Consider the following 9,999-nt stretch of genomic DNA (forward strand, 5'->3'; position numbering starts at 1 on the left):
TACTGATGAAGATTAAGACACTTCTAGAGGCAACATTAGTGAAAAGCAACTGATGCCAAGCTGAGGTTAGCTTCTGATCACTAAGTGTAAAGATTAAAACACAGAGATTAAAGTCACAGAGCTCGAAAATTGAAAAGATTAAAATTTCAAATAAAAGTCGTCTAATTTTGATGGGTTATTAATCTCCTCACAGTTCAAACTGCACGAGTAAAGCTTCAGCAGAGCCCAACGCTTGATCATTTCACTTTTAATTTAAAATCAATGCTGAAACAGACCACCACAGCAAAGTATGCAGCTAGCTAGGAGGAGCAGGGCATGCAGAAGGGTCACAAAGAAAAGTGGAAGCTTTCTTCCACAGTTAGCAAGCACAGAGTAACGGCAATAACATAACGAACCAAGAGACTGGTAGAATGCTTGAGCAACCATCCAAAAGCAAACATGAATTTAAATTAAGAAATCTTTTAATAAATTCCCTCAGCTTGACTGGAACAGATATGTAAGTGTTTTTGAGAAAGTTCTGATGCAGTTACTGCAATCAATCATTTGTGAGTGAGCCACTGACTGCTTAAAAACCATACAAAGAGTTTTGGGATTTTCACCCAGCGCTCTTTTGTCTGCCCTAAATTGGATGGGAACACAAACAATAATAAAGATGTACTACGTGAGTCCTTCTACAAACTGCACCAAAACCCAACACTAAAAAACAAACACTAAACCTTTTACCTTAACTCCGAGGCTTTGAAAACAAACCAGCACACCAGGTATTTGTTCCTGGTACTCCAAGCTCTTCCCACTTCTTTTCAGGTTGTTGCACAGCAACCTGCGTCTGTTACACAAGCTCTGACTCGCAGGGAACACTAAGGGTGTTCTTGCCATCCTCAGACTGGGCTCCTACACAGCTCTGACTCTACTCGGTCTAGGAACTCGATCAAAGAGCAGCCTCTTAGCCCAGTTTAATCCTCCAGTCATCTAGAAAGGCTAAACTTTAGGGCGTTTTCTAAAGCTTCAGAAAGAAGATCGTTTCTTTCTTTCCTTGTCCCTGTTAACAAGTATGAACCCTGGAAGCTGGAATGAAAAATACAGCTTTGCAAAACTAAATGGTGTGATATACTACACGACTTGTGTGTATTCTACAGTTATCTATCCCACAAGAATCCTCTGCCACTACCTATGAAATGTCCATGAAATTATCGTTTTCACATTTTTTCCCAAGAAAAGCACCTAAAAAAAATTCTGAAAAATTAAGGGTAGTTAAAGTCAAGTCAACATTCACTTACACGTCTTCCCTCACCCTCCCTGAAGCTGCACACAAGTGATTTTACAATCCTCCAAGCTACCTTTTGGAGGCATAAAATGCAAGACGCTATACGAAACAGAACTGTAGCTCGTTTTGTGATGATAAAGCTAAAAGACGCTTCAGAGAGCGCAGTAATTAAAATAATTAAAAGGCAAACTGACTCTCTGGAAAGGATGCAGCTTTCTTCCAAAGGACTGCCTCAGGTAAGGTCTGCAGTTCCTTCCGAATTAAGCAGACCTCGAGCTGATGGGTTTTACCCCCTTCGAGCACAATGACTAGCACCTGGGAGAGTGACTGCGCTGTGATAATTCACATTTTTTTTACTTATTTTACCTGTAGCTCGCACCAGGCAACTTCCACAGTGGTTTCAGTATCCAGTCCTTTATACACAGTTTTGAAAGAGCCTCTTCCAATCTCGATGTCAAACTTCAGGAAGCGGCCATCCGGGGAGATGCCCACCGCCTTGGTCTCAAGCTCTTCGATGTCTTCCTGCTGCGTCCTCCGCTCCTCAAATTCCCGGCTGGCAGCTGACAGGCTGCCGGCGGCGCTGGTAGGGGGTAGCGCAGTTGCCTCATCCCCCTCCTCCTCCTCCTTGGGCAGCAGCGGGGCGGCATCCTTGGCGGCCGGGGGCTCCTCAGCAGCCTGTCCTTCCAGGGGGAGCGGGGCGGGCGGCGGCGGCCGCGAGTCGGCCTCGGTGGCGGCCGCAGGGGCGTACGGAGCCCGGCCGGGCCCCTCGGGAGGGAACACCGAGGGAGCCGCGCTGCCTCCCGAGACAGGGGCCGAGGGCGCTGCGGGCTGCAAGCTGGGCAGCTCCAAGGCCGTGGCGTTGGAGTCGCAGATCACGCTCCGGCGGAAGAAGCGGTGCTCGGTGGCTGCCGCCCCTCGGCTGTCCTTGTCCATGGTGTGGCGGCGGCGCCGGTACTCCTCGCTGCGGCCTCCGCTCCCCGGCCCGCCGCCCGCTCCACCGGCGCCGGAGGCTCCGTGCTCGGCGGCTCCCAGCCTGTCTCCGACGGAGCTGTCCGAGCTGGAGCCGTTCTTGGGCGGCGGCGGCGGCGGCACCAGGAAGCGGGGGCTCGGGGGGCCGCTGCCGGTGGTGCCCCCCGACATGGTGCCCCGGGGGAGCGCGGCTGCGGCGAGGCGGCGGCGGGAGGCGAGAGAAGGGCCGCTCACTGAGCGGGGAGCGCGCCCGGCCGCGGCTGCCGTTGCAGCTGCAACAGAGGAGGGTCCCAAGGGCTCCTCGCGGCGGAGCTGGGAGGTTGGGCCGGCGGGGTGGATCCCCGGTCAGCGTCTGCATCCATCCTGCAGCGGGGAGCCGGGCAGCGGGGCCGACATGGAGCACCGGGAGCGGACGCGGGGCGCCGGGTCGGAGCGGGGGACGGCGAGGGAAGGGAAAGCCCGAGCACCGGGGAGGCCCCCGAGCGGGGAGACGCCGGTGCCTCGCCGGCCGCAGTTACTGCCGGCGATGGAGAGCGAGCGGGGCCGGCCCGGGTGCGGGGAGGGGAGGGAAAGGGGCCGGGACGCGAGGAGGGAGCGGGGCGCAGGCCCGCACGCCAAGAAAGCCGCCGCGCTCAGTCACTCGCTCCGAGCGGCAGAGGCCCGGGCAGGCCCAGGGCAGGGAAAGGGGTCCCGGGGGCTCAGCCCCGCCTCACCGGGGCGCCCATGGCGGCCGCGGCCTCTCCACCGCCCGGCAGGCGCAGCCACCGCCCGCGCGGCCGGGCCGCGCTCTCTCCAACAGCCGCGGCCGCCTCGCGCGGAGCCGGAAACCCTCCTCCTCCTCCTCCCTCTTCTTCTTCTCCTGCTACTGCTCCTGCTGCCCGCGGCCCACAGCCGCCGCTCCCCGGGGCCGCCGCTCCCCGGGGCCGCCGCCGAGCTGAGTCCGGGTGGCGCCCGGCGGGCAGGACCGAGCGCGACCGCCCGGCGACGCCTCGGCGCTAAATGGCGACGGCGGGAGCCCCAACCGACACACGGTCCGCGGGGGGGAGGAGGGGCCGCGCCGCCGGCCACGCCCCGCCCGAGCCCGGGCCGCGCGTCGTCCCCTCCCCCCGCCGTTGAGGGGAGGTGGCCGCGCCCGCCTCGCGCGGGGCACCATGGGAGCTGTAGTTTGCAGCGGCCGCGCCGCACCGGGGGAGCCGCCCATGGATTCCCCCGGGACGGGAGGAAGGGAGCGAGAGAGCGAGGAAGGGAATAGGGGAGGGAAGGGAGCGACGAAGGAGGATGCACGAAGGAGGTGTGCCCGGGGTCAGGCGGCTCATGTGGTGTGGGGAAGCTCGTCCTGCGCGGCCGCCCCTTCCTCCACCCGCCCTGCGGGTCAAAAGGCACCGGGGCTGCTGGCACTGCTCGTTTCAAGTCCTGCGTTACACCCACAAGTCAAATATTTTGAATGTACCTATTCATTCAGATATTGTCTATAAGTAGTTAAATACATTTCACAGGATGTCGCGAGTTGGAAGGGACCTCCAGGACCACCAAGCCCGACTGCTGGCCCTGCACAGCACCATCCCCAAGCATCCCCAGAGTCCCACGCTGTACCCGGGAGCGCTGGCAGGCTGGGGCTGTGCCCGCTGCCCTGGGGAGCTGTTCCCAAAACACCCTCGGGGGGAAAAACCTTTTCCTGATACCCCAAACCTGCCCTGGCCCAGCTCCGGCCCATTCCCTCGGCTCCTGTCACTGTCACCAGATGGAAGAGGTCAGTGCTGCCTCTCCTCTTCCCCTCCTGATGCAGCTCTAGGTAACAATGAGCTCGTGTTTTCCAGCAGCCTCTAAAGTTCTTTAAAATCATGGACAGCAAAGAGTCCGTGTAGCAGAGTACTGTATGAACAAGTGGGGCTTTGGGTTTTTCCTCCATTTAGGCCATTTGGCACTAAGTGGCCAAGCAATCTGAAGTGCAGTTACCTGCTCTGTAAATTGTTCAAAAGAAAGAGAATTTGCAGCCCCCACCTTTAACACGAGTGCTATCTGCTGTACAAAACCCAGCCTGTACAGCAGCCAGAGCCCACGGGAACCCTGACACGAACTGGGAACTTTCAGCTTTGGCAAAGACGAGTCATCTAAATTATTTATATCATGTTCCTCTTTTGTATCAATAAACCAAAACCAAGCACTTTCCTTCTTACGGCAGCAGCCTTTTGAAGTCAACTGGAATGTACTGCAGAAGGAGTAAATGATTTTGTACCATGATTTTCAGGCAGCTACAAAGCAAAAATTACATTGAGAAAGAAAAAGAAAACTAAGAAAATTCCCTGAGTAAGTAATATGTTCCCAGCAAACACACTGTTATTTTAAATACTTTTTCTAAAGTTATTTTAGAAGTTTAGAGGAAGTTGTGAGCTGCTGATGCGAGGCCTTAACTCCTTCTGCAGAAAGTGGCACAAGCGGCGCGTTCAGAGCTCCACAGCTCCCAGCCACAAACCATCAACCTGGGCAGTTCTCACGTGCTTGTGTTCCTCACAAATAAAATCTGACACAGTAGTCAGCAGACTGTTGTTTTCCTTACATCCTCCTGTCCTGCTTTGGAGCCCTTGTAACAACAAACAAACCAATGCTGCAGTCCTCACAAAGAGGACGAGAAGCGTTTGGCTGTACCAATCTACAGTGAAGATTTCTGCATGGCTGAGGCCTTCTGGGGCCTGCCTTCACCAAAAACGTGGGTTTAGTTCATGTGTTCATCAGGGTGCCGTCGGCACCGAGAGCAGACACGCTCCAAAGCAGCGCTGAGCTGAGCAGCGGCATTTGATTAGCAGCAGAGTGGCTGGATCGAAACTGATTAATCTGATTCAATCTGCCTCATCCTCCTGCCCTGGCAGGACCAGCAGGCTGCATCCAGCGTGTTCTGCGTGTCTCTGTTCATTTGTAGCAGCAGCAGCAGCCGTGTCCACGCTGCCTTTGTGCTGTAAAGAGCAGCAGGACACAGTTGCAGGGCTGCAGCCGCTGCCTGTGCCAGCAGCGATTGCACTGCTTGCTCAGTGTGAGCCAGGTGGGCCCAAAGCAGCGCCCCAAAATCTCTGCTGTGGCTGAACCCCTGCGGCTGGGGGTGAACCCTGGGCAGAGCGGGATGGCAGGAGGCATCTCCTGCATCTCCTGCATCATCTCCTGCATCTCCTGCATCTCATCTCCTGCATCTCATCTCCTGCATCTCATCTGCATCATCTCCTGCATCTCATCTCCTGCATCTCATCTCCTGCATCTCCTGCATCTCCTGCATCATCTCCTGCATCTCATCTCCTGCATCTCATCTCCTGCATCTCATCTCCTGCATCATCTCCTGCATCATCTCCTGCATCTCATCTCCTGCATCTCATCTCCTGCATCTCATCTGCATCATCTCCTGCATCTCATCTCCTGCATCTCCTCTCCTGCATCTCATCTCCTGCATCTCCTGCATCTCCTGCATCATCTCCTGCATCTCATCTCCTGCATCTCCTGCATCATCTCCTGCATCTCATCTCCTGCATCTCATCTCCTGCATCTCATCTCCTGCATCATCTCCTGCATCATCTCCTGCATCTCATCTCCTGCATCTCATCTCCTGCATCTCATCTGCATCATCTCCTGCATCTCATCTCCTGCATCTCCTCTCCTGCATCTCATCTCCTGCATCTCCTGCATCTCCTGCATCATCTCCTGCATCTCATCTCCTGCATCTCCTGCCTCATCTCCTGCATCATCTCCTGCATCATCTCCTGCATCTCATCTCCTGCATCTCATCTCCTGCATCATCTCCTGCATCATCTCCTGCATCATCTCCTGCATCTCATCTCCTGCATCATCTCCTGCACCTCATCTCCTGCATCATCTCCTGCATCTCCTGCATCTCATCTCCTGCATCTCATCTCCTGCATCATCTCCTGCATCTCATCTCCTGCATCATCTCCTGCATCATCTCCTGCATCATCTCCTGCATCATCTCCCGCATCTCATCTCCCACATCATCTCCCTCATGTCCCGCATCATCTCCCTCATCTCCGGCATGGGCTGCTCACAGCTCCCCTGGCCCCATCCCCTCCTCACTCCCGGGCTCTCAGCAGTTCCTCTCCATCACCTTTCCCCCCGGTGCCAAAAGCCTGGCAGAAGAGGCTGCAGCAGAGCCAGGGGCCCCGAGGCGGTGTTTGACTAAGGAACGGTGGCAATGATGTACCAAGGCACCTCCCCGGTGCCTGATGCAGCACACTCCCAAACACTCTGGGAACCCAGGGAATCCTGCGAGGTCCCGAAGAGCTGCTCCCCTCACTGGCTCCTCTCCTGGGCAGAGGAAGGCAGAGCACTCATCCTGGCAGGCAAAAAGAGCCGAGCAGCTGACCTGGAGGTGGGAATGATGGATTTTTGTCTTCTTTGGCTCTGAAAAAAGAAGCGGCATGATATTGGCAATTATATTTTATGTGGGTGCTGATTTAATTTTGTCATTCTAAAAAAAGATGAATGTAATAAAGAGTGTGGGCTTGCTTTCCCTTCAATTTTATTTCTTTTAATTTGTAAAGCTCTGTTTAGGCTAAATGGAAAATTTCAGTATTGCAGCAACTTTTAATAAGCCTGAAGTAAATTCTATATGTATTCTATGTTTAGAAACAATTAATTTAAATAGTTTCAGTGCCAGAGCTCCTCAACCAATTAAAAATATTTCTTTTGCCTTTTGCTGTAAGAAAAACCCAGAGAAATAAGGAGCCTGACTACACTTGAGAAATTACAGGCGAAGAGACTTCAACGATCTTTTGATTGAATCCAAAGGGCTTACACTTGACATCGTAAAAATATCCTTCTGTCAAGCCTTTTATAGTTACAATCATCTTGGTTGGAACAATAATGGTTTAAAAAATTACTTTGAATGAAGTGTGATTTTGGAAGTTGACCGAATCAATTTTTTTTTTCAGCTTTCTCCGGTGAAATTTCATCCACTGTTGGCATCCATGACCTGTCCATGTGACAAAGTCTTAATGGGAAGCAGCTATTCCCTATTTTCTCTTATGCAATACATTATGCAATACATAATTTTGATGCATGTGATTTTATTCCATAACCTAAGTGCTCTTCAAAGCAAACTCCTCATCTCAGTTTTATTGCCCATTACCAGATTGCAGCTACAGTGCCATATTACAGCAGTGACAATACAAGTTTTTCTACAGGAGTTTCTTTTTCTTTGACATTTCTTAAATCTAGGCCTCTGCCAGTGTTCACTCCTGTTTCTTAAAGCTGAAAGCAAGTGAAAATATTTCAAGACCTCATGCTTGAGAAATGAGAGGGTTTAATTTGCCGGATATTCTGTTTTGCTTTGTTTTTTCCCCTAGCAAGTCAAAGTTAATTGGAAACTTAATCTAAAACCTTTCATTTGTTTTCCTTCAAGTGAGGTTTTGTGCTTGCAAGTAGCTCTGGAAGTTGGCTTGGTTGTGAGATGGCTGTAGCCATCCCTGGGACCTGGAGGCAGTGCAGGTCCTGAGGCTCTGTAGTGGGTGGTCTGTCAGACAGTGTTGGGTGGTGAATCCTGCCCAAACCTCTGAGCCTGGCTGCTCTCTCCACCAGCAGGACCCATGGGAACTGGAAAGAGGAAGAACTGCAAGTCTTACAGGGCTCAAACCCAGGCATCCCTCTTGATGCCATCCTGGCTTACAGAGTCTGCAAGTTCTGCTGGCAGACAGGTCCACACCAGAGCCAGAACACCTGAGCAAAGCCTGAGCCGTAGCTGAAGCACCAGGGAAAGAGGCAGCCAGACTGTATAAGAAGGACTAAATCCAGGAATGATGAATTACGTGACATTTCTTATTTATTGCTTGAGAAAATGCCAACAACCCTGCACCATCAAACTGGAGCAGAGCATGTGCTTCTTCATCAGCTTGAAGCATTCGTTTCCCTTTCACCCACCCATCCACCCCCATTCTAGCTGCTAGAATAGAAAGCACAACCCTTTTGCTTTCCTTTTTTTCACTCTCCTCTTGAGCTGCACTAACAAATGGATCCCAAGCATGTGAAAACAAACTGGTGAGGGAGCCAGCAGAGGGATGGATCCCTGCTTTGTCACCTGTGCTTTTGAAGGAACAAAGCACGACTTTCCACGGTGTTAGCAACCACTTTTAGCCTAGAGTTCATCGTAGGCTGTGCTGCTGGCTCCCTGTTGTTTGTATCTAATCAATTCTTGTATTTATTATTAGCATATTTATCTCTGTACATGCTCCAGACATAATCCATTCAGATAAAGCTGAGCAACAGGAACGGGACAGAAGAGCGTTGAGAGTAACTCAAACGCTGAATTTTGTCAGAGATGAGGTTCAGTTATTGTTCATGCTCACGTATATTGCAAACTCTATCAAGTCATAATGGCAGATGCTGTGGCCAAATTCAGCAGTGGTCCTATTGGGAGCAGAGGAAAAACGTGGCTCCCTGCTTTCTTCATCATTTTCATGGCTATTCTTATGATGTTTCCTTATATAACGAGTTTCTGGAGTAGTCTAACAGTGAGTAAGTGTTGTGGAAGCACAGAGATTTGCTGAAATCAGCATCGTGATCTTCCTTTTTTCTGTCTTTAGTCAATTGCCCAGGATGCCTCATTTATCTTTTCCCCTTCTGAGGCTTTAGGGAATTCTGTGCTTCACAGCAGTGTCATAACACTTCTAAAGCAAGCACAGAGGCAGGGGCACTGCTTTAATGAAGAGGAGCTGTTTGATGGAGGTGGGTGGAGGGAAGTGTGAAGAAGATGGTGATGCTGGGTGTGCAGCTGACTGATGCTGTGCAGCATCAACCTGCCCTGCTTTCTGCTCTCCACTCACAAGCTGATGAAAATCAATCACTCTCACAGCAGGTCCAGTCCTGCTCCTCTCTACATCAAAGCACAAAAATAAAATACTACTCACTTCAGTCAAAGCAGGAGCAGGCTCATATCCACCACAATGAACTTCCTCGTGTCCTTCAAAAGCACAGCCCGGTCCCAGCACAAAACATTGGTCTGCCCTGGTGCCATTTCTGCCAGATTTCAGCCCTGGAAGGTGCCTGCCATTCCTGAAATGTGTGGGATGCTCCTGAAGATGAGAAGTGTTCTCCATGGCCATGGGCACTGGGGAGAGGAGAGCACTCCCCCCTCCCAGCAGGGCTCAAAGCCTTGCAGAACAGAGCCCCTGGCGAGGCAGGATTCCTGGGGGAAAGGGAACATGTCATCATGTGGCTGAAAGGAGCACAGAAGCCTGGAGTAACCCCCTCAGGCCACTTCCCTCCTGGCCAAATAGAGTGAGGAGTGATTGGCAAGTTGGGCACATCACAGAGCTCCCAGCCTTGGGCAGCTCTGCAGCCTGCCAGGACCAGGAGGCACAAAGCTGGAACCTCACACGTGCTGGCAGCCCACAGCACAGGCATGGCCTGCTGCAGTGCCCTGGCAGCACTGAAAGGCTCCACTGACAGAAGCACACTGCTGTTAAAACTGACCAAAGCTCTGGGCCCCGGTGGCTCCTGCTCCTCACGTGCAAAGCTTCCCCACTCAGGTAATTTCAGCCGTGTAATTATAATCCCATGAGAAAATATCCAGGGTAAGCAAGCTCCTGGGGGCCACTGCCAGATGACACAGGTCACAGCAGCTCTCGTGTTGCTCAAATCTGTGTCCAAGACTGGGAAGAGAATCAGGGAGCTGCAGCTGCCTTGCAGATAGCACCAGATCTTCTGCTGTGCTTGATCTCAAGTGAAACGCTCCAAGGAATCTACTTCATGCTTCTCAGAGACCTTGGGAGGCT

General features: G+C 52.4%; 1 protein-coding gene across 43 annotated transcripts in view; it reads right to left on the reverse strand.

Annotated features, from left to right (window-relative positions):
• The window catches only part of WNK1 (WNK lysine deficient protein kinase 1), a 98,390-nt gene extending 95,232 nt beyond the window's left edge, over window positions 1-3,158 (reverse strand). For 35 of the 43 annotated variants that reach the window (XM_086886144.1, XM_086886143.1, XM_086886140.1 and 32 more), the window contains exon 1: window positions 1,631-3,072. In XM_086886144.1, coding sequence (XP_086742270.1) covers window positions 1,631-2,404 — 774 coding nt within the window. In that variant the 5' untranslated portion in view covers window positions 2,405-3,072. Of the gene's footprint in view, window positions 1-1,630 lie in introns of all 43 variants that reach the window. The other 8 variants (XR_015285951.1, XR_015285950.1, XM_086886142.1 and 5 more) reach the window with 1 other exon arrangement.
• Window positions 3,159-9,999: the final 6,841 nt, after the last annotated feature.

Source organism: Cyanistes caeruleus, chromosome 4, assembly GCF_971803275.1.
Source record: "Cyanistes caeruleus chromosome 4, bCyaCae1.hap1.1, whole genome shotgun sequence".
In the NCBI taxonomy this organism is placed as follows: domain Eukaryota; kingdom Metazoa; phylum Chordata; class Aves; order Passeriformes; family Paridae; genus Cyanistes; species Cyanistes caeruleus.